At 34.9% G+C, this 24328-nt stretch overlaps 1 protein-coding gene across 1 annotated transcript; it reads right to left on the bottom strand.

Moving 5' to 3' along the window:
• Positions 1-588: 588 nt before the first annotated feature.
• On the bottom strand, positions 589-23666 carry LOC100722193 (arylacetamide deacetylase-like). Its single transcript, XM_003476296.3, has 5 exons — positions 23394-23666; positions 8712-8934; positions 5889-5958; positions 2654-2825; positions 589-1245 (listed from the first exon to the last, which is right to left on the bottom strand). The coding sequence occupies exons 1-5, from the start codon at positions 23529-23531 to the stop codon at positions 649-651; spliced, it is 1200 nt and encodes a 399-aa protein (XP_003476344.1). The 5' UTR covers positions 23532-23666; the 3' UTR covers positions 589-648.
• Positions 23667-24328: the final 662 nt, after the last annotated feature.

Raw genomic sequence — 24328 nt, 5'->3', positions numbered from 1 at the left:
CATTGAGCTTCAATTTCTTTACATTCCCCAAATACAAAGCAGCTAATTCCTCTGGTGATCATAAGTACTAAACAGTATAATTCTTGTTACTTGGGTTACAAAAGTTCTTCAAAGGAAAAAGAATTACAGATGTAATAATTTAGGATGGTCTTGTGAAAACTATTTTTGCAAAGACTTGGGATTCAATCAGTATCAGTTAGTAGGCGTGTTTCAAATCCCATGCATTGACTAGGATGTTGATACTACAAGGATACACAATCTTTCTTATATTTCTCTTCTTTCAGTTATGAGTGGTTGCCAACACAGAAAAGATATTGTACAAAGAAGTGTTTTAAAAAGTAAAATTTGGGCCTGCCTGGCAAGTGTTAGGTCATGAGTTCAAACCCCAGTACCATACACACACCCATGTAAAAAAATAAATTTTACAATATACAAAGAGGTTGGCAGGCATAGGATACTTACATTGAGAAATGTTGAATGAAATCATTCTGAGTAACAAAAAGGGCAGAAGATATTTATAGCATGAATTATTATACTACATGTAGAACTTCAATAGACCTTTCCAAAATACACCCATGTAATTCCATGTGAATATTATGATGCTTTCATATTTATTGCATTTAAAATATATCAGGAATATGTGTTTTGCTATAGATTTTGATTTAGCCAACTTATATAGTGATTTATCAGCTTATGACTAATTTTAAGTTGCAGAAAGGAAATTGCTCCATGGAATCCGTCCTCGACATGATTATGGGCCACTTGAACTCCAGCATTCCGAAGTCGGGTGACATACATGAGTCCGTCATCTCTCAAAACGTCATACTGACAAGTAAGGACATACGTCAGGGGTAAACTACGCAACTCGCTGTCATCTGCCAACAGAGGAGCTGCCCTCACATCTAAGAATCCAGGATATTTTTGAGATAACTCAGAACTACCATAAGTTGGGTTGCTATAAACATGTCCTTTTCTAAACCTCTCTGGGAGCAGGGAACTCCAGTTAACAAACTTGAAGAGAGGACTTGATTCTTCAGGTACATATTGATTGGAAAGCATGGCTTTTTCAAGTGACCTGTCCGTTGTAAAATATTCACTCCAGAACCTGACCAAGAGGGACTTAGACAGAATTGGCATATGTGCATTTTCTCGAAAAGATGGTAAATCTAAATCAAGAGGTTGAAGTGCAGGATATATTAAAGCCTGGATCTTGAGTTTGGTCTTCACTTCTGGGTCACGAACAAGCTAAAGAGGAGTTAAGATGATTTGCACAAATTATTTCTTTTGAAAACAATAAAACAGCTTCAGTAAGGTAGTCCGTGTATAAATTCAGCACCTCAAAAAGACTTAAAAATTAAAATATATCACTCATTTCAACAAAATTTGAAGAGTTTAAAGGACATTCTAGAGCAAAATGTTCCTTATGTATGCATATGCTTGACTTAAGGAAAATCATCTGCACTATATCCTTTGAGGATATTGAAAAAAGATTGAAGTAATAATTATTAATTTATGTCATAACTTACCAACTAAGAAAGACATACAGAGCAATGACATACAGAAGTATAAATTTAAACGTATTACTTTTCTGTTAGTATAGAAGTATATTAAAATAAACTAGTATAAGTTTTGACTTCAAGAAAAAAATTCCCTGATGTATTTCTGGCTTTGCTTTGATCCCAAAGTGACATGCTGTTGTAGAATTGGGGAAGTCTTTCTTTGTGAGATATTCCATGAAAACTATTCTTTAATATCAGGTTCAATACGTTCATATTTGTAAAGATCAATGGTCAGAAAAGCAGAATACACGAATACTAGAGTTAAATGAAAGTGATCTATATTTCTTAAATACCATGTCAAGTTTTGAGACTATATACCTTAACATGTGATTTTGTTTGTTTTCTAATTGCAATTATGCTAAATAAAATCATATATATATATATATATATATATATATATATATATATATTTTCTATATAAAACTACAGGTTCAGAATATAGTCCAAAATTTTGGGGACCTATCTGCATTCTAATTATGATTTTCAAACTAGATTATTTTGAATATTTTGAAAGTATTCATAAAGGTCACATCATGCTATCAGATTTTTTAAATATACACGTGGCCTTCAAACAACTGTGTGAGTTTAAAACATTTATTTTTCTTTGTAGATGAGGAAATGAATGCTTAGAGAGACTGAATGCACTGGTCAAGAAGACATTTATAAGAACCTGTATCTCAAGACAATATAAGTTTTCCAATTTCCCATCTTCCTTGAAATAATATAGGATTTTTGAATGGGCTGATAATTTTCTCAAACCAGTCAGATCATTTTTGATAATGGAGTGCTACTCCACAGATGATCATTGACTACATCTCAATCTCCAAAAAGGTTAAAAGTCAGTTTCTGTTTTTGTTCATTTGACTAGTGGATTTCACTAACATGTAGCATAGTTTAACTCAGTGTTCTCATATTACTGTTATCTTCTTAAGAAAGTAAAAGAAACTGTCACAAGGGCAGGAACTTACAGTTAAATGTAATAGCCATTTTAGTGGTATTGCCTTTAATATGTTAGATGTTGCCATTTTTATATTTTACTGTTTAGCTGCTTACAAGTAGACAATTTTAAAAAACAGAAATGATGACTATCCTACCTGTTGAGTCACTGCTGCAGCTAAATTTCCACCTGCACTGTCTCCAGAAACACAGATTCTCTCAGGGTTTACACCATAATTTTCAAGAACATTTTTACGTAAGAACCACCTTAAAGCATTATATGTATCTTCGAATTGGACTGGGAAATGATATTTAGGTGCTAACCTGTAGCTGTGGAGAGAAAACATGGTTTTCTTGTCAATTTCTTCAAAAAGATTAATACACCTGCCAAAAATACAGATTTTGAATTAGAGCTAAATGTACCCACATAACCACAAATCATGAAAATGAACCTTGCCTGCACACAGAGGTCTTCAATTTATTCTCTTCAACTCTTGAAGCATCCACTAACATAATTTAGCAGCATCAAATATCTTGTGTATTTTTGCCCTTAAAATAAATAAACTTCAATGGCATGTGCGTCTCTACCCTTGGGTGTGGTTGTTCAACACCATAGATTTGGACGTCATGTGCATTTCTGCATGTTTCTGCCTTTCAGTGTGAATTACACCACATATTGCTCATTCAAAAGGTGAATGACTTCAGTGAGATGAGTTATCTAAAATAGTTGAATTCAAAGAACCAAAAATAAAACTACTGAGAGTGACAAGAGAGCAATTAATAATTAGTGGGTTCAATCAAGTAAAATGAATACTCTCTAGACATCTGCTTTACAATATTGTAATAAAGTCAGCAATGACATGTGTGCATTTAAAATTGATTTGGAAGTAGATTTTGTGTGTTCTTATCAAAATCAACCAATCAACAGTAAATAGGTAACAGGTAATATAATCCAATTTTTAAAAGCCATGTGAGTTGATTTGCTTTCAATATAGGCTTTCCACAAATCGTTGTTAAAGATATTCTGGTATCTAGCATTTGGTAACCATGTATATTTGCCTGTGCCATTGATGTGAGCAGTGTTATATGTGTAGTTTTAACTATTATCTTCTTTTAAAGTCCCAGAATGTCTCCTATGTTTTGTTTTTATTGGTTTTTGTCCTGTTTTATTCAGTTTTATTATGCCTGATGATATGGGCAATTGTTTTGATAATAGTGAGAGGCATTATGGTAGTCATTGTTGATGTTGTATTTTGTTTTTAAGTCATGTACTGCATTCTAGTATATATATACTATATACTATAATTTTGTTTTGATTGACTATTTTGTTTTGTATTGTTAGGCTTTATTTTCTTTAAAATAAAAAAAGTGTAGTTTTAGTAGTATCAAAAAGATTTGAAATCTGGTTTTCCTTAACTATCAGATTAAAAACACTTTTTATTCTTACCAAATTTTGATGTTTTAGACCTTTTTCACTTTGGCCATATTATTAAGTATGGAGGTATCACGTAGAGCATTTGATTTATATTTTCTTGGTATATACTAAATGTTCACATATTTATTACAATTTGAATATTTTGTTCTGTAAAGTCTTTCTTCTCTATTTCAGTAATCCATAGGGGTTCTATATTTTGAATAAGAAAAATATATTTGTATTTCTGTACTTATACATATATACACAGATATTTCATGACTAATTTTCCTAGTTGACATTAAGCCTTAATTTTAATGCAAGCACTTTATCGAGATATAATTTATATGCCATAAAATTACTTGAGGAATATAATTCAGGAGTTTTTAATATACTTATAAGCTTTGCAGTGATCGCCACAATCAGTCTGAGAACATGTATCCACTCAAAAAGACTAATAATCAAAAAAACAGCACTGTACCCCTTGACAGATATTTAGTACTTTCTGTTCCATCAGTTACCATACTGCTGTATCCATTAATCTGATTCTGAAAAATCTCCTAACCAAATGGTTCATAAAAATGAAGCCATACAATGTGTTGCCCTGAAACTGGCTTCCTTCACATAAAATAACATGTTTAAGATTTACGCATGTTTTAGTGGTAGTATCACTTTTTAGTAATAAGCAACATTCAATTGTGTGGATTTATGACATTTTAGTTTTCCATGCGTCTGTTGACAAACATTAAGTTGTTTCTACTGCAGATATTTTATGAATAATGCTGCTACAAATAAAATACTTTATGGATACAGTTTAATTGGCCTTGTATAAGCACCTAGGACTGGAAATACTGTCACCTGCACTTCTCCACAGTGCCTAAGCCATTTTACATTCCCACCAGTGATATGGGGGTTGGGATTCATTTTTTCTTATTCTTGCCATAATTTGTAGTTTTTTTTAAAATTGTAGTTATTTTAGGAAATGTGAAGTAGTTTTGTTTTTCATTTTCCTATGACTTCTGATGTTTAGCAAAATCTCCTGTGCATATTGTTCATTTTAATTATAACAAACAAAACCATCCACTTTGCACTGAGACTTCTCGTTTATCTTTAAAACAGATAAAATAAATATATATTCAAAGGAAAGGCATGAACTTGCTCAAAACTTAAATATTTTACCTTTATACCTATAGAAATTAATCATTTCAATGAATCAATTACAAATGTATGTCTTACAGTTTCATTTGATATGTTATAATGAAACTAAAGTTGAAATACAAATCATCATGCAAAAAAGATTCTTCTAATTTTTTAAAAGATGTCATTCTAATTACTTCATTTACCAAAAATTAATTACAAGCAAATATTAAGCATAATTATGTTTCAAACTTAGATTATTGATCTAAAACATTATTTACTCTAATTCCTTGACTTTGTTAAATGTGAGAATAAAATTTAAAGTGTTATTTCATTAAGGGATAGACAATAAGATAAACCGGTTTCAAGAATATTACCACTTTGTTTTTAAAGTGACCATCTAATGTGTCAATAATTTATATTGTGCTTTTATAGATAATCTTCTGACTACAAGAACTTTAACCTTAAAGATATAGTTAAAAAGTAATCTAAACCAATGAAGTATGCACAATGATAATTCAATTTAAGCTTATGTAAGAAAAACTTTATAGTCATTTTTTTCTGCATGCTCAGCTAATACACACCAGCCTATTCATAGGCACACACACACACACACACACACACACACACACGCATGCACACACACACACACACACACACACACACACACACACACTTATTTTTCTCAGTTCTACTCAGGGTAGACCTAACCTTTTCCTTAATTACGTCAACCTGAACTGAGAAATATTTGTGTTCGACAAATCATTCATCAGTCATTCAAGACAGCAGAGGGAACTCTGGTAGTTAAGATATTTAGACACAAAATAAAACAACACATGTCTTACTCAATTGATATGACAACAGCATCCAGTCTCTCTGCAGTCCATCTCGAGAGCAAGTCATAACTATATAAAGCTTAAATGAAAGAATTAAAGCCAGATGTTAGTGAGAATTCACATAGAAGAGGATTTTTAAGCAAAAAATTGAATGTGCTTGTTTTAGATTCTGGAAATCCTCTACCTACTGTATACCAAAATTTCAGAAAGAAAAATTTAATGTTGTACTTATCCTAAGAAAACTTACTCTTGTAACCAGTTGTGATTTCTCACTGAACTTTCTAATTGCTCTTCTTTCCTTATGCTTCTTTTCTTCATCATTTTGTCATTTGTCCTTCTTAGCCAGCAGCATTCTCCGGAAGACTGATCCCAGCTCCCATTACACTGACACTATTGATTTGTTTATTTTACATGTTGTATATACACAGATTTAAAAAAGAGAAGCCTCTAATTGGATGCATGTGTGGATAGATATGTGACAAAACAGATTTTGGATCGTATTGAACCATCAGTATCTGTATGGGAAAAAAATCACCTGAAAATAAGCTGGATAGAAAGGTGCTGCCTTAAAAAGCTGGAATTCTCTCATTTTCTGTTGTATCTGTCCTGCTGAGGTCTGGTTTGTCTCTCTTTATTCCTGTCTAGGAAGAAAACTATGCATCTTTTTGTCTTTTTCCTCCCATCCACATCTAATTAATTTATCAGTGCTCTAACCTTTGTCCTCTGCATCGATTTTCTCTGCGTTATTTCTTCATTAGTCAACAACCTGTTATCCTCTGCATGCCATTCAATTTTAATTCCACTCACCTTATTTTGTAATGAAGACTGAAACCAGTGTTTTTACTGAAACCAGTCTTTGCACTGAAGATTGAAACCAGTCTTTGTATTGTATATCCTAGTTCTTTTAAAATTATTTTTAAATATATTTTATCTTTTATTTTAAAAAGAATAAAACAAAACAAAAAGGAAAAAAGCAAATCAGAACAGGACTTGTTTTGAAGTCCCGTAATGCTCTCATTCTGTTGTGTGTACTGACGTTAGTCTGTTTTGTATTGTTTGGAGCTATTTTGAAGAAAATGAGACACATTATGATAGCCATAGTTGATTTCATGTTATTTTGTTTTATAGTCTTATAATACTTTCATTCTTTGATTGATTTTGTTCTGTTTCTTTGTGTTTGAAAATTATTTTATTTTAAAAAATATAAAAGGTTTACTAAGTTGCTAAACAGTCTGAACTGGGCTCAAACTTGTACACCTCCTGCCACATCCCTCCAGGGAATTTACTACCTTTTTACTTCTCTTCCACATAAAGACCAAACAAAGTGCTTTTATTTAATTCTCCTTTTAATCTATCATTTTCTTACTTATTTGTTTTACAACTAAGTGTAACTTTAGAAATCATTCTTCTAAATCTGCTTTACCCGGAAATCATTTGCTAATTTCTTTATCTCTTACTTTTTGTTGACTGGAATGTGTTTTTAATGTGAATATTGATCAAGTCTGTTCTCAGCCTTATGAACATGAAACGCTGAACTATTTTTTTTTTTTTTTGTACATCCTGCTTGCAAACCCTACATAACCAAACCCCAAAGCTTACGCATGGCAGGGGATTTGGAACTGTCTTCCCGGGGCAGAGAGTTAGCTCAGTGGTGTGCCTGACTGACAAGCGCAAGGTCATGAGTTTGATTCCTGGTACAAAAGAGAAAAAAAGTCTGCAGTGGAACTGTCTTCCCACTGGTCTAGCAGTATAATAAATAGCTTGACTGCCGGTCCTCAGTTGAGGATGTCTTCCTTTCAGTTTTTCTGGGTTTCTTCAGCATCACCTTTGGCTTATTTTCATTTTATGACCTAACCTCTTTGATCACTTTTTAATGCTTTGCTCATTGCTTATTCTCCCTCCCAAAATACACCTTTGAGTTTCCCTAGAATCTGTCCTCATTTTCCCAGTCACACTTTCAGAAACAGGAAAATTACCTCCTCTGTCTCTCTTCTTTTCCTCCTCACTTTCTTCTCCTAATTTCTCATATCATTTGACAAATTGCAATTAATTTTAAGCCTGTAACATTTCTTCTCTGAGCTAATTATGCTTCCCTTCTTCCTTTCCCTAAATTTATATTTCATTAACTGGCAGTAAGCAGTTCATACCAAGCATGCACTTCCAACTCCGCAACTACAATCTGCAAGTGTACTCTGCAAGTATATTCCACAACTAGAATCAGTTAAGCAACATTTCTCAGTCATATTACTGAACCCAAGGTCTTTATCCCTATTTTCCACTTCCTTATGTACTCTCTTCTTTTCACTAAATTCTGTACATCTAAGGACTGCAACCTTTGTACACAATCTTGATTACTCTAACCTGTTATTCTGTGCATTTGTCATTTCGTGATACTCTATATTTTTCACTGATGTATCCATTATTTAGAGATCTTTCCATTAAAATTTAAGACCCAAAAAGAGTTTTTTCCTGTTCAAAGATTCCTACAAATTCCTAGAAGAAATGTAGGCACACAATGAGTATATAAATAAATTAATTAACGTGTTACTAAGGTCTATAAAACCAAATGATTAAAATAGTGCTTATGTGTTCATAAAGAACTCAATAATAGGAAGACCTGTGCTTTCTTAGCATTACCTGACCTAATAAAGAAAATTATATATGGATGAGAAATAGTGATTTGAAGCTTCAAAGTACATTAAAACTTGCCAGGGATCAAAGCGAGAGATGAAAAAATACTGCAGTGACCTTGCTAAATGGCACAGTACGTGGCCTTAGTAATACATTCGCAAAGTACTCCAGGGTCAGATGTCTTTCAAAGAATTCACCTACCAGGGCTTCCAGAACACCAACCACCACCATGAATATAAAACACAGCCCTTCTTTGTGCATCCACTTTCCTCTTCGGTACATATACACGCACAGGAACATTATCAAATGTTGTCTCAGTCACAGTGACATTTTCATCTGAAGTTGGTGGGACTTCTCCAAAGGACGAAGCTAGCACAGTTAAATCAGCAAAATGGTAAAATCCCAGAAACTCGATGAATAAAGCCTCAAAACAAAATTTACAAATGGTCTTAGAATTCAAATTCTGAATTCAAAGATATTTACACAAATATAAATATGTAACACTTAACTTGATCAATTCAAATTAAAAATTTTATATATGAGTCACCTTTATCCTTTTAGAAGAAAAAGGAATGCAATAATTATGTCTACAGTAATTGTTAAAAAGGAGGAAAAGTAATTACTTAGTCCTATTCCCCAAAATGTTTCAGATTATTTACGAAGTTTTAGGGTTGTGTATAAGAATAAGAAAAAGGTACTTCTCAAGAACTGCAGAATTATAGGTGAAAGGTATGTAAGTATATGGTCATAAAATAAGATAAATGCTGTGATAGAGACCTCTGAACCAGGTTTGAACCAAGTAATTGTAATGTGACACTTGAAGGAAAAAATCTTTCTGAAGAATGTAATTAAATAAAAGAAGAAAAAGAAAAACCATTTCAGGCAGATGTATTAGTTTATAATGGAGTTGAGAGGACTCTTGTTGATGGTGGGAGGAGCATTTTTAGATTTTATGTTATAGGAAGGAGATTAGAAGATGGCAGAACAGAGAGCCAAATTGGGAAAAGGAAATAAATTTGATTAAGATATGGTATCTATACACACCAGTTCCTCAAAATGTATGCGGTGATTACAGTTAGTGACTATGCATCAATAAAGTATTATAAAACTAAGTATATTATAAAATAATGCTGATGTACATGGAGCTCAGGCTAAACAAATGACTGGAAAAACAGGAAAAGCAACTTGCTTGCCTGCAGCCCTGTGTTTCCAGCATAGAATAAGACTGTGGAATAAGCATTTTATGAGTACTAGCTTCAGTATACAATCCTAGCTACGAGTAGAAGGCAAAATATTAGCAGACCAGTTTGAGAGACGTAGAAAATTAACCCATGGTAATTAAATAACTAAAATCAGTCCCAACATACACAGCTTGGAAATAATATTACAAATCCACTTGATAATTCTGGAGGTACAATGTTCACTTATAGCATAATTGCAAAGCATCGTAATGCTTCATTCATAGCAAAAATTTAAATGTATCTCATCGTGTACGTCTTCAGTAAAATATCTCATAGATTCTAAGTGACTACAGAATCTGAGAAGCCATGTAAATCCTTCGTGGGATTCCAGATGAATCAAAGAAATTACAGTAAAAAAAATCATTCAGGGGTGAGTAATTATATTAAAATACACTTTAAAATTTCTATCATTTGTGAGCTCAGATAATATATTCATAAGTCATTAAGAAGTAAAAACTAAGAAGACTACCACAGAGAAGGAAAACTCAAAAACAAGATATATGTTTGATTAAATGAATAATAAAATATAATTAATAGACTCGAAGAACAAATATTGATAAGAGCACTGCATAAATATAGTGAAAACTGAGGAAAATAAAACTACTTCTTAACTCTCATAGGCATAGAATAAAATTAACACTTCCTGCCATTCAGCACAAAGCACTGTAGTCTATAGCATTTTACTCCTCACACTGAATTGTAGCACTCTCCCATCAAACACAAATGTTTAATACAATTACGTCAAGTTGTCAGTATTCTGTAGTTAAGAATGATATGCTTGTTGCTGTATCTGTTGAAAAATGTGTTCAGTATTTAGAGTGATTGTTTTATTTATTGTTTATGATACAATTTATGTATATTTGTACCTGGATGTGACATTGCTTAATCTGTCTTGTTTTTCCCTCCAAATGTCTTCCCCTCTCTTCAATCCCTCTCTCCCTCCTTATTTGAAAACTTTGGTTCCCATTTTATCCTTCTTTTCTCATTTTTTTTCTTTTTCATTTTTTCCTAAACTTTCCACCTCCCTAATTATCCTTTCCTTTTCAAGAATTACTTCTTATTTCACAATACCTATTGTATAATTTGATTGTTATCTGTGCTTTTAGTTTACTACACTAAAACAAAATACAATATTTATACATGTGTGTCCCATTTATTTCACTTAAGAGTATGGTCTCAAAGTGCATTCATTTAGCAATAAATATCTAAAGTTTATCTGTCTTTATGACTGAATAGCACTTCATTATATTAAAAGTCTTTTTTATCTGTTCATTTTTTGATTGGCATTTGGGTTGATTTCAAGATGTAGCTATTGCAAACTGTGCCACCATATACATAGGTACACATATGTCACTGTGGTATGATGCTTTTAATTCTTTTGGGAAGATACCGAAGAGGAGAATAGCTGGATAAATGAGACCTCTAGCCATAGTATTTTGAGGAATCTCCATAGTGATTTCCACTGTGGTTAAATCAGTCTACACCCATCAAAAGTGGAGAAATATTCCCATTTCCCCACATTCTTGGAGCATTTGTTACTGGTTGACTTTTGATAAGAACTATTCTTTCTAGATTAGATGGAATCTCAGCATTGTTTTAAATTGCATCTCTCAAATGACAAGTGATGTTGAATATCTTTTTCATGTATTTATTTGCCATTTAAACTTCATCTGAGAAATGTGTGTTCATCTCAGATGCCATTTTTTAATTGTGTCTTTCAATCCAGGGAATTGAATTGGTTTTCAGTTCTTCCTATGTTCTAGATATTAATCCTTTTAGGAGAACCTGGCTAAAATGTTTTCCTATCTGTGAGTTGTCTGCTCACTCTGTTGGTGATTTCTTTTGTTGTTCTAATGCTTTTTAATAAGATGAGGTTCCAGTCATAGATTCTTTCCATGAAATCTGCGGTTTGTTCATGAAGTCCTTGCTTACATCAGTGTCTTCAAGTGTTCTACCTATTCACCTTTTCAACAGATTTTGTTTCTCTATTAATATTTAGAGTTGACTGATTTTGATTCTATTTTATTCATGGTGATAGGCATGAACCTAGTTTTATTGTTTGCCATGTTGGAAGCCCATTTTTCCAGCAACATTTCTTAAAGAGGCTCTATTTCTTCCAGTGAAAGTATTAGGCATCTTTCTCAAAGATAAGGTGGCTAGATGTATTTGGAGTTGTTTCTATATCTTCTAACTGATTCCATTGATCTCTGGTCTGATTTTTTGCTACCATGTTGTTTTTATAACAGTAGCTCTTTAGTGTAACTAAAGTCATAGATTGTAATGTCCCTTGCCTTGTATTTGTAATCCAGAATTGCTTGTGTCATTTCAGGTCTCTTTCTGATCTGAATGAATTTATGGATTATTTTCTCTAATTGTGTGAGGTACACTAATAGTATTTTGGTTAGTATTGTGTTAAATCTGTATAACCCCTTTGGGAATACAGCCATTTTCACTATAGTGTTTGCTATACAAGAGCAAGGGATATCTTTCAACTTTCTGATATCCTCTTCGATACCCATTTTCAGAATATTGTAGTTTTCTCTGTAGAGATCATTTACTTCCCTTATTATATTGATTCCTTCTTTCTTTTTTGATGCTATTATGTGAGACATTATTTTCCAAATTTCAACTTTGGTGGTTTTGTTATTTATGTACCGGAATACTATTGATTTTTAAATGTTAACAGTATATCCAGCCATACTATTGAATTTATGTATTACAACTAGAAGTCTTATGGGGGAGTTTTGAGGGTCTTCTACGTAGGCTATTTTTTCATTTGCAAATAATAATAATTTGATTTCTTCCTTTCCTGTCTTTATTACTTCTCTTGTCTAACTGCTCTGGGTAATGTTATTAGAACTACATTAAGTAGGAGTAGCAATAATGGACATCCTTGATTTTAGAGTGAAAGCTTTCAGTTTTTGACAAGTTAGTATGATGCTGACTGTTGGTTTTTCATTGATGGCTATTATCATATTGGGATAAATACCATCTATTTCAATCATCTATTTCTTCTGTACATTCTGTCTTATTAAAATAAAGATTCTTAAAGTAGGTATTGATAATCTTCTGAATTTCCACAGAATCCATAGTGATTTTACCTTTTTTATTCTTAATTGTGTGAATCTTTTCTTTCTTTGTTTTTTAATACAGTTGATTTAGGCTTTATAATTTTATTTGATCTTTCAATGATTTTTGATTAATTGCTCTTTGTATTATTTTCTTATCTCAATTGCATTAATTTATGATCTGGTTTCTATAAATTATTCCCTCACACAAGCTTTTGGCTTGACTTGTTCTTCTTCTGAAAGCTTGTGTTGCAACACTAGGATTTTTATTTCATCTCACTCTTTTTCTGATACGAGAATTCATCTTTATAAATTTCTGCTATACGTTTTAGGACTGCTCTTATGTCGTATAAGTTCTGGCATTTTATTGTGAATTTCATTTAATTATAGATATTTAATTTCTTCTTTAACTTCTTTAATTCATCTGTGACCCATTGTTTGCTCAGCAGAGAGTTATTTAATTTCATTTGTTCATAGAGATTTTGTGGTTTCTTTTGCTATTGAGTTCCAATTTCATTGCGCTATGATCAGATAATATTCATGGGATAATTTCAATTCTTTTGCATTTCTTTAAGCATATTGTATGGACTAGCATGTGGTCTATTTTAGAGAAAGTCCCATGCACAGCTGAGAAAAATATGTATTCTCATGTTGTTTGGTAGAGATCCAACATGTATTAAGTCCTTTTGTTCACAAGTTTGGTTCAGTTCCTATATTTTTCTGCTGATTTTTGTCTAGTTATTCTATTTTTGACAGTGGAGTATTAAGGTACTCTATTACGATTGTTTAGTGTTTATTTGATTTTTCATACCTATTAATATTTGCTGTATATATTTAAGTGCACCTGTATCTGGTGCATGTATATAAATCATGTTATCACTTCTTCTTAATGTTATCCCTTAACAAGTGTGTAATGACATTCTTTATCACTATTGATCATTCTAAATTTGAAGTTCACTTTGTCTGCATATAGAAACACCACCCTCAGTTTTATCTGGCTTCTTCTTATGCAGAATATTATTTTCCAGTTTTTTGACTTTCAGTCCATAAATTTCTCTTTCTGTTAAACCTTTCTTACATATAACATTGGATCTTGTCTCTTGATCCATTCAGCTAGCCTGTTTTTTTGATTGGTGTTTTGAATCTATTAATATTGATTGATACCACTGACATGTATTGGCTTATCCTTGCCATATTTTCTTACTGTAGGTTCATGTCTTTCTCTTCTGTTTTATTGCTTGTTTACTTTCTATTGGTGTTTACTTTCTATTTGTGTTCATGGAAATGTAGCCTTTTTTATGTCTTTCTAGAATATCATTCATTACACTTTTAGAATTGATTTGGTGATCATGATTTCTTCAGTTGTTCTTTGTCATGGAAGTATCTTCACTATTAGTTTTGAAAGATGGTTTCTCAGGATACATTAATCTGGGTTGGAAGTTGCTTTCTCTCATGACTTGAGATACTTCACTTCATACCCTTGTTGACTTGACCACTTGCGTTGATAAGTCTGCCGTGATTTTGGTGAATTTCCTTAATAGGTGATTTGTTACTTTTCTGTAACAGCTTTCAATATTCTGTGGTGTTGAATTTCTTTGATCTTTGATTATATGAATTAGTATAGATTTATTTTGCTCATGAATAAATGTATTTCTATGTGCCTTACTTAGTTGTATGTAAAATTCTTTTTATATGCTTGGAAAACTTTCTGCCATTACTTCTATAAGTAGGCTTTTTGACATTTGTGCTGACATCTGCTTTTTCCACTGATTCCAATAAATCTTATGTTGTTCTTTGCATAATTATACATCTGTTGAATTGTTTTATCCAAGCATCTTGTTGTATTTAAGAGAACTTTTTTCTCATGATCACTACCTACCATTGTGTCTTCTAAGTTTAACATTATATATTCACTTTCATTTATATGATTTTGCAAACCTTTTTTAACTTCCTGGATATTTGTTTGAAACTGTATCATGCATTCCATTTGTCTTCTATGTTTGGCATTTATGGATTGCATCTCCAGTTTTTGAATCTCTGTGTATTCTTAACTTTGCTGAGCAAGTCCTCCCATAATGCCATTATTGCTTCTTTTACCTGAGAAGTTATTTTTTATCTGATTTTCTCTATAGCCTCATGAATTTGTTTCTTAACTTTTGTTTCTATCGTTTGAGGAATTCATATGTGTGACTTCCATTGTCCTCTCTTTCACTGACCCTGGACTCATTCTGGCTGGACTATAGATCTGGGGTTGAATTTTGGGTTTCCAACTTGTCATTTTCTATTTTTTTAATTATTATTTCATTTTCTGATTCCCATAAAATTTTATCGTAGATAGCTTTTACTCGTATCAAGTCCTTCCTAGGAAATATTTACTCATCAGAAATGTCTTTTAAGTGTAGGAAGTTGTTAGTTTTTGTGTTTGTCCCAGGACCCTCCTTCTTAATTTATTAAGAGTAAGATATTGATATAGGCATCTATTTGACTTAATTTCAAGTCTTTTGGTAGTGGACTAGGGTGATGTTTATTACCCTGTAACTTCCCAGTGTTGTTATACAAGGGAGAACAATTGATTACAACACACATGACCTCTTAACTAAAGTAGTAAAATTAGCAGTAACAATAGCATCAAGCATATTTTAGAAAATTACAAACTGTGGCAATTGTTAATTTAATATATTTAGCCATCTAAACAAGATCTACAGTTATATAACGAAACTGAACATCAATTTCTAGTTTGTATGTAAACTAGTTCCCCTTGGTAGAGTAGCTTTATCCTGTGGTGGGGAAACTTTATGCAAACTAGTTCCCCTTGATAGAGTAGCTTTACCCTGTGGTGGAGAAACTTAGGTAAGACAAAAGAGATAAATGGGCTGTGGACTTAGTTCAGTGGCATAAGCACCTGCCTAGTAAGTTCAAAGTTGTGAGTTCCATCAGTGGCACAGAAAGAGAGAGAGAGAGACAGAGACAGAGAGAGACAGAAAGAGAGAGAGAGAGAAATGAAGAGAAATACAGTAGAAGCAAGGCAAGGGGACAAAATGTTATCACTCAAATTTGGAGAAACTACAGAGTGCAGAAGACAAAAAATGAAGGAGTAAACAAAGGATTATTAAAGCTAACCAGAAAGACTGAAAAGACTGTTTAATCAAATGAAAGTATCATAAAATCAAGAGAGATTATTGAGGAAAGGGAGAAAGAAGATTAATAGATTGGAACAAAAAATAGAAAACTAAGTGTGGTGGTGCATGCCTAAAACCCCAGCACTAAGGAGCCTGAGGCAGGTAGATGATTGCAATGTCCCCACCAGCCTGGATTACAAAGTGAGCTCAAGGCCAGCCTGAACTGCATAATGAGACCTTGTCTCAAAAAAGACCAAAACAAACAAACAAACAATATAGAAAATATAATGAAAAATAAAATTATGCTGGTGTACACAGGGTGCCTCACACTACTGAGTAACCCTTCCAGGCCTACAGCAGAATTCGTGCTGGATGTGGGACTGATCTTGGCCTCCAGATGTGGGGAAGCTGGGTACTTTCTGTATCTTCCCAGTACTTTCTGTATCCACCCACTCCTACTCTTGTTTTTGGATACTCACCTTCTGTACACATCCACTGTACTCACTCCTTGCTCTGCTTTTGTGTCTGTCTCCTAGGTGCTGTGCTGCCCTCAGACAGAGACTACCCAGGCCTGCTCTTTGTCTGCTGGTACTTACACAGTCTCTTGTATTCCTTTTTCACTGGCACATCTCTGACCTCTCATTTCACTGGTGAAGCTTGAGGATGGGGTGTTCTGATGTGGGCTGACCCTCCACTCCTGCAGGTGCTGTCTAAGACTTCTCAGTGCCAATTTCAACTCCTCTCCAAGGGAGTTAATACTAACTTCTCACACATTCCTGTGAGTAGTGCTGTGCTGCTTGCTTAAATTCTGCATTTCTCAAGCTACAGCTCTTGGACTGGGAGGGGCTTCTGCCATCACCACCACCACCTGTGCTGTGGTTAGTATCCTTGCTACCTTACTGCTTCTGTGACTCTTGCTTGTTCCAGCAACTGGTGGGGTGGCATTCTGTGTGTTGACTTTCTGCTCCTGCCATCAGTTATTTTTGGTAAGATCCCAAAGCATGATAGAGAAACAAAGAAATGAGAGAAAAAAAATGGCCTTTTTTGCAGACATGGAAGGGTTGCAGAAGAGATACAAGAAAACTTGGATGAGAACAAAGAAGTAGAAGTACTCTTATCAGGTATGGCTGGGAGAAAAGTTTGCAAGGCAGGCAAAATGACATATTAACAGCTGATTTGAAGGACCATCTATGTATGCAAAACAGGAAACAAAATGATTTACTGGGGGCTCTGGGTAGAGTGCTTTGTGGGATCTTGGGATTGGAGAGGAGTCAGGGCACTCACAGATAGGAAATGAGAAGGTTTTTGGAAACTAGAAGAACAACACAAAAGTTACTCTTGGAGAGATACCCAGTTGGGTGGAAGTCAAGTTACAGATAGTTAAGCCCCAGGCTTGTAGAATCTATTAATTCCCATCTTTTTGACTGGTGGGTGAATGGGGCAGTAATTATTTTAGACTGCTTCCTGCTGGGGAGGGATTTCATGGTGGGGGCTGTTTCAGTTGTCAGGATGATGGATTAGGTCCATATGGAAGCTTATGCCAAGAAGCTCTTTGGTAGTGAAGGTCTGTATCCCGGATTGAGGAGATCTTGAAAATACGTTTTAAAAAATAGGAAACCATAAGCAAAAATATGATGCATAATATGAGATAGGGAGGAGATAGGGGCCCAGCACCTCAGAGAAGACCAGATGAAAAAAAGTTGTCAATAATATTAATGTTGCTAGATAGAGTCTCTAATGTTTGATTAAGAAGAAAAGAAATGGAGAGCTGTGCTTTGAGAAGTTTAGACATGTGGTGGAGAGCGACAATGTCAGCAAAAGTACTTAGGAGTGAGATTCTAATGGGTGTTGAGCAAAATATGAGGTCTGAGAAGGGACTCACTCCATCATAAAAGGCATATTTCTAGGTAATGTCTAAATAGTATTGGTGAAAGGAAGTGCTTTTGATGATTATGTTTAAAGTGTTGGTTTTTTTGTTAGCTGTTATAGTTATATCTCATGGTTGTGTGGAGGGGCAAAGCTGAGAGTACAGGAAATGAACAGACGTATTGATAGCTGTGTAGTTATTCGTTGTAAGAGTTTTGTTATAAGTTCTGGAGTTGATGGAGGTGAGGGTTGGGACATTGTGGGAGCCCCTATGAAGGGTAGGAGAGGCTTGGCTTGAGTTGGGGTTATTTGTTGTGTGTTGTAGTATTGGAGAATTTTGGTTTGCACTTGGAATTTTAGTTTAGAATGTATGTGGGAAAGAGAGAGTGAGTTTGAAAATTGTAGAGTAGGCTTTCATTAAGTTGTATGTTCTAGAAGGAGAATGAGTAGGAATAGTGAAAGAGGGAGAAAGACTGAAGCCTTTTTGTTAGGCAATGTAAGATATTTGAGTCTTGAATTGTAGTGAAGAATAGGAGAGTCTTGATTTTGTAGGGAGAGATTGTCCAATACATGACAGTGAAGATAAGAACAAACAGTAAAAAATGATAAGCAAGTAAAGGGAATAACAGAATTTTGAGGCTATGAATGGGTGAAGTGGAGGCAGATAGATCTTATGATGAGATGTGTGCATGTAAAATCTGTTCATTTTTATCTAGAGTGTGTCCACAAAGTTGATGTGTTGGGAAAAAAGCAGGTAAGTGTTTCTGAAGAGAGATTTTGGCATAAAAATGATTGTGTGACTTGAGATGAAAAATATATTTTAGAGAGGAATGAGTAGTGACTGTTAGAAGTTTATACAAAACTTGAGTGTCTATATGAAAGTTCCATATGTTAGTGATGATGTCTAAGGCTTGTTGATCTGGGAGGAGGGTCTTTGAATTTTGGGAAATTCATCTCTGAGTATTTTGGCTATAAGAGGCTTTATGAACTAATTGTGGTTGTGTAGGTAAATATTGAGATGTGGGCAAAGTGTTTGGTGAAAAGGGAAGAAGGTGAGAGAAATATGGCTGCTGGGTAATCAATTTGTCCTGTGTCCACAAAGATATTAGCCTAAGAGATAGAGTCTGATGATGTTCAGTGTCCCTTATAGTGAATGACTGTTATTTGTTTTGGAAGTTATGTTGTTTCTAGCCGTTTGAGAATGAGAGGTGCATTAATGATGGGGCTCCCTTGAGTATTAATTGGATTTCTTTTTTGGTCAAATGCTATGAGAGTAGAGTATGTTAAATTTTGAGTCATGAAGATATTTTGGGTGACAGTGCCCCTTAGAGTCATTAACCCTGAGAGTCATTAACATAGTATATCTTGCCCTCTCTTGAGTGTGTGTGTTGGTTGTGTTTCCTCTATGAACTGTTTATCAGAAGCTATAGGGAGGGGAATACTGTTAATGGGAGAGAAGGTAGTAGGAGTCATTTGTAGGACCTCAGTATAATTGTGGATGGGGATCTCATCAGAGGTGGGAAACAAGGTGGCTGGGTTGAGGGAGCTGCTGGTGGAGACGATGACTGTAAGATCTTGTGTGAATATTAAGTGAAATTGTTGTAGATGAGAAGGTGTCATTAAAGCATAAAATGGGGCTGGGGATTTAGCTCAGCGGCATAAGCACCTGCTTTGCAAGCAGGCAGTTGTGAGTTCGATCCCCGATAAAAAGAAAAAAGAAAAAAAAGTGCATAAAGCATAAAATGTCTGTGTGAAATAAGTTCCTTGAGGCAATAAGGTGAGTGGATTGTACTTGATTGTTTTAAAGTGTATTCTTTGGCCTTGTGCGTTAGTGTAACTTCTGGGGCAAGTGATGGAAGGCAGGGAGACCAGTTCTGTATTGTGTCCAATTGTTTTGAAAGGTTGGTGATTGTTTGCAAAGAAGGTTCCTTTGTGTGTCCTAAAATTACCTACAGCATTATGATCTTGAGAGGTAGAAAGCTTGGGTTGGGTTAGAGAGAGTGAGCTCTGGGGCCATTGAAAGGACCTCTTAGTTTTGAAAATCAGTATTGTATAGGAATATCAGGGTTGAGAGGCTCTGATACAGATCGTTTGGACATCTTATAGAGAGGTTGGCCTAGTATAGCAAAGTTAGGAATCCATCCAACTCTGTGGCTGACCATCCTAAGCCAATCTTGTCATTTTTTATGCATTTGTATATCTCATTTTGTATCTGTTTTCTCTGGTAAAACACTGACCACTATAGTAGCAAAGTTAGGAATCCAGAGACCAAAGAAGTTTTCAAAACCTAGAAAAGACAAAACTTGTTTTGCAGTTGGCAACTGGAGATCATGGAGATGGGCTTTGTGGTGAGATTATAGAGAAAGTGGTGGGAATGAGAGCAAGACCTAGATATTTAAACTTTGGTGAAGCTGTTTGGGCTTTAGTAGGAGATACTCGGTACTTGAGATAAAGTTAAGAAAGGTATGCTGATGGTGAAAGCACTGGATGGAGAAGATCATCTATACATTGGGGAAGAGTGTTAGGTTTAAGACAGAGTCATGAGGTCAGTAGCAAGGGCTTAGCTGAACAAGTGTGGATCATCCCTGAAGCCTTGAGTTAGGGCTGTCTAGCTAAGCTACATAGATTGGAGACTGTCTGGATTTGTCCACGTAAAGACAAAGAAATCTTGGCAATTGGGGTGTAAGGGAATAGTGAAAAATGTATCTTTAGGGTCTTATGCAGAAAAATGAGAAGTATATGGAGGAATATGACACAGTATAGTATAAGGGCACCACAGGGTGAGTTGTCATTGCCACACTGTTAGTAGCTCTGAAATCTTTGACTAGGTGTTAGGAGCTGTAGGATTTGAGGACAGGGAGAATAAGACAAGTGGGTGACTTTTATAAAACGATTAGTTAACAAGCAACGGATTTAAGGTTTGAGCCCCTGTTGATGTTTAGGGGTTATTGGGTATTGAGGAATACAAGGGAAAACTGAGGGTTGCTTCAGGTAAGTTAGTACCAGAGTAATGTTGGTGACATGAGTGGGGTTGACAATGTTCCAGACTGTAATGTCAATGATGTGGAGAGGAAGGGGCTGATATAGCAGCACATGATGGTTGGGTTGGGAAAATAAGAACCATGTGAAAAGAGAGAAAGTACAAGAGAAATTGAATTAGGGAGCAGATTTTACAAAAAAGAGGTACAGGACAGGTTGGGAGAGTAAGATGGTTTTAAGGAAAAGGGTTTGGAATCTGCAGGGAATAGGTCTGTTTGGAGAGGTCATGTAGGTTTTCCATCAGATCTCATGACAGAGACTGTAGACCAGGAATGCCAGCCTGAAAACTCAGGAAGAACACTACAGTAAGGGGAGGGGGTGGTGAGGTAAGGAGGGGATGGTGATAGAGGAGTAGTGAGGGAAGGGGAAGTGGAGGAGAAGGTGGAGCAGAGGTGAACAAGTAGCACTTTTGGGTATGGTGTGGGTCAAGAGTGGAAGGCATATTGTCTGTAAGGTCAGCAGAATTGTCAGGTTTTGGCAGGGGTTTGGTAGTGTGTAGCAGGCCAAAAATATTAGTGCTATCCCACATAGCTGAATGAGGGAGGGGTACAACCTAATAGCAAAAAAGTCTTGAAGATAAGGAATCTGACCATTTGCCACCATGGTAGCAAAAACTATGTAAATCATGGAAGGTGACAGCCATTATCAAGCTTGTAATCAGGCCAAAGCCATCTGGCAGTAAAAGCTAATTCACGGGCTATAATGTGCCTCGAGACCAACAGTGAGTGCTTACTTGGAGACTGGGGTTTACAGAGTAACTATCTCAACGGGCACCCAAGTGGAGTGTCTTTTTCCAGGTGAGAAGTAACATTGCTCACAATTGTGAACAAATTGGAGGTGAGTTATAGGGCTAAAAACCAAGTCACACTCCCATAATGAGTCATTACCCCTTCAGGGAGTGTGAGTGAGAAAGAAAGTGATCCTCAAAACCTATGCCCAGCAGTGGTTACTGGTAGGACAAAGCCGGGAGGTCCAATAGGACATAGAGGCATCTGAATTTAGGCCTGTGATTTACAAGACAGGAGTCCTAAAGTGAAGAGTGGCTTGCCTGTTTGGACCTTCAATTACTGAAGTGGGTCAGTGGTGGATGGAAGCTACTAACAGCAACAGCGGAGACAGATGAGGAAAAAAGGCTCATTTAGGTGAAGGGGACTCAAAGCAAGGGTAGCCCCCAGAAGTTACACTTCTCACCTATCCAAGGTACCTCACCATCTGTTAAGATTTCGATGCAACAGAGAGACAAACAAAGGAGAAAAGGACTTTTATTACAGGCACAGGCGGGCCTCAGAAGAGATGCAAGCATCCTCAGGTGAGAACAAAAAATAGAAGTCTTTACCAAGTCTGACCAGAGGAGGAGTTTGGGAGGTGGGTACAATAACATTTTAACAGCTGGTTTAAAGGAGTGTCTACATGTGCAAAACAAGAAACAGGTTTACTGGTGGCTGGGGGTGGAGTTCCTCGTGGAGTTTGGGATTGGAGAGGGCTTGATGCACATGCAAAAGGGGAGTGGAAGCGTTTTTTCTGGATCTAGAAGAACACAGAAGTTACTCTTGGAGAGACACCCAGCTGGGTGAATGTCAAGTTAGAGATAGATAAGCCCAGCCTGACAGAATCTATCAGTTTTCTTCTTATGCACTGTCCAAGATTCCTATTCATAAATGGTTCGTTAATTGTAAATACAATAGACCTGCCCTCTTTACCTGATCACATTACTTGCTTTTCCTGTCTTACTTCTTTCAATGCATTTCTCATAATGTGAAATTATTCATTCATTTTATTATAATTTATTATTTTCCCTCACACTAAAATTTATATTTTGTGAACACAAACTCTGTTTGCCCAATAGAATTTGACAGAGATTTGAAGAATTGAAATAATGAAAAATAAGAATTACAGCATCCATTTTGTTTCAATTTTGAAAGAAAAACTATAAAACTCAAGTGAAAGAAATATGGCAAAATACACTCTAGGTGCCAGAGAAGCACCCTTGCTTGTTTTCTGCAACAAGCAGCCAGTTTCTATGAAACATTAGGGTATACATTTCTGTTTTTACATATTTATTCCTGCCAGAAATCAAGGCAAATTGCAGCCATTCTGACACCAGTTTTCCCTTGATATTTTATTTACATGTAATTTTCTGTACTCTGAATCCCAAATTATATTCCATGAAAGTTTATATATACTACATTCCTGCATGATGAAAACTCTCTGACTTTGTATAAAACTGAAGGCCAATGAATCAAGCCTCAAGACAAAAATGTCAATGGACAGCAACCATCATGACATTAATGCTCCATAAACACAGTAATATTTCAGTAAAATCCATTCAAATGACCTCTAACTTATTTCATATTTATAAATATGTGTTCAACTTATGAAATATCAAGCAAGCAAATAAACCATTTCTAAACAGTAAATAGTCAAAAGCCATAGGATTTAATTTAAGATCAATCAAACAGCCAAAAAAGCAAATGTCCCAGAACATGTATATGACTTCATATAAGTATATGACTGCATATAAATGTCAGAATTCATAAATTTCAGACTTACCAAATTTTGAAAAGTTTTGAGTGGTATGTTGATCAGCATTAGTTTCCAGGGCTCCTCAAAGTTATCTGGGATAGGCATGTAATTATAATATGCTACAAAGATTCCCACAATCAGAAGGTACAGTGACTTTCTACCCATGATGCAACCTCTATGCTTCTACCTCAGAAACAGGGAGTGAAGTCTTCCTAGGCTTGCCTTAATAATGGGCGTTATAGCTGGTATGCCATAACTACCCCCCTTTGCTTTATCTTTATAGTTTAGAGTTACTTCTTAGGGTTGCCAGAGTAAGGTTAAAATTTAATTGCTTACCCAGAAATAATCAGTGATCATGAGTTCAAAGTTCAATTTGTGATAGAAACTTGGAGAAGTTCTCTAAATTCTCATACTCTTTTGTTTCCCCTTTAAAATTTTAGTATCTTTAATTCTAGAATATTTATGCACAGAAATCATCCACATGACATAGTTTTGTGAAACAGTGCAACATGAAAATCAGAAACGTATAAACATGTTTTTACAATGTACTAAGAGTAAAGATAGCAAAATGAAACAAAAACTATTATCTCTGGCCCTACAGAATTTACTTAATCATTCAAGAAATAGACGTTTTACTGCTTCTTATGATTATTATTGATAGAGTTAAAAAGATGTGAAAGTAGTAAAGGGATTAGTAGTAGCAAATGCTACTAACTATTCTATGAGGCAGGCCTTATGCTAGGTGATTTTCATAATAAATCTAAATAAGTCAAAATAATAACTCTATCACATCAATACTGTTATTCTTCCATAAAGGAATAAAATGAGTTTCAATAGGTTAAAGAAACTTGACCAAATTTATATAGTTTTTCATACACAACCAGAAAAATTTAGGCAGCTAAATAGTATTTATAAATTTTAAAAATACTTGTATTTCCACAAGGGCTTTGTGTGCGTATGTG

The sequence above is a fragment of the Cavia porcellus genome, unplaced genomic scaffold (assembly GCF_034190915.1).
Source record: "Cavia porcellus strain 051 isolate PalLab524CR breed Dunkin Hartley unplaced genomic scaffold, mCavPor4.1 scaffold_5, whole genome shotgun sequence".
NCBI lineage: Eukaryota > Metazoa > Chordata > Mammalia > Rodentia > Caviidae > Cavia > Cavia porcellus.
The sequence above is the reverse complement of the archived record's forward strand: the minus strand, read 5'-3'. Positions and strand labels throughout refer to the sequence as shown.

Bases quoted from the DNA above. Each gene is read 5' to 3' on its own strand.
- LOC100722193 (XM_003476296.3), bottom strand. From the start codon at position 23,531: ATGGGTAGAAAGTCACTGTACCTTCTGATTGTGGGAATCTTTGTAGCA. The intron at 5,959-8,711 runs GTAGGTGAATTC...CTTTCATTTAAG, and splicing joins TTGGTGTTCTGGAAGCCCTG to CTTTATATAGTTATGACTTG. The intron at 1,246-2,653 runs GTAGGATAGTCA...ACTCCTCTTTAG, and splicing joins CTGCAGCAGTGACTCAACAG to CTTGTTCGTGACCCAGAAGT.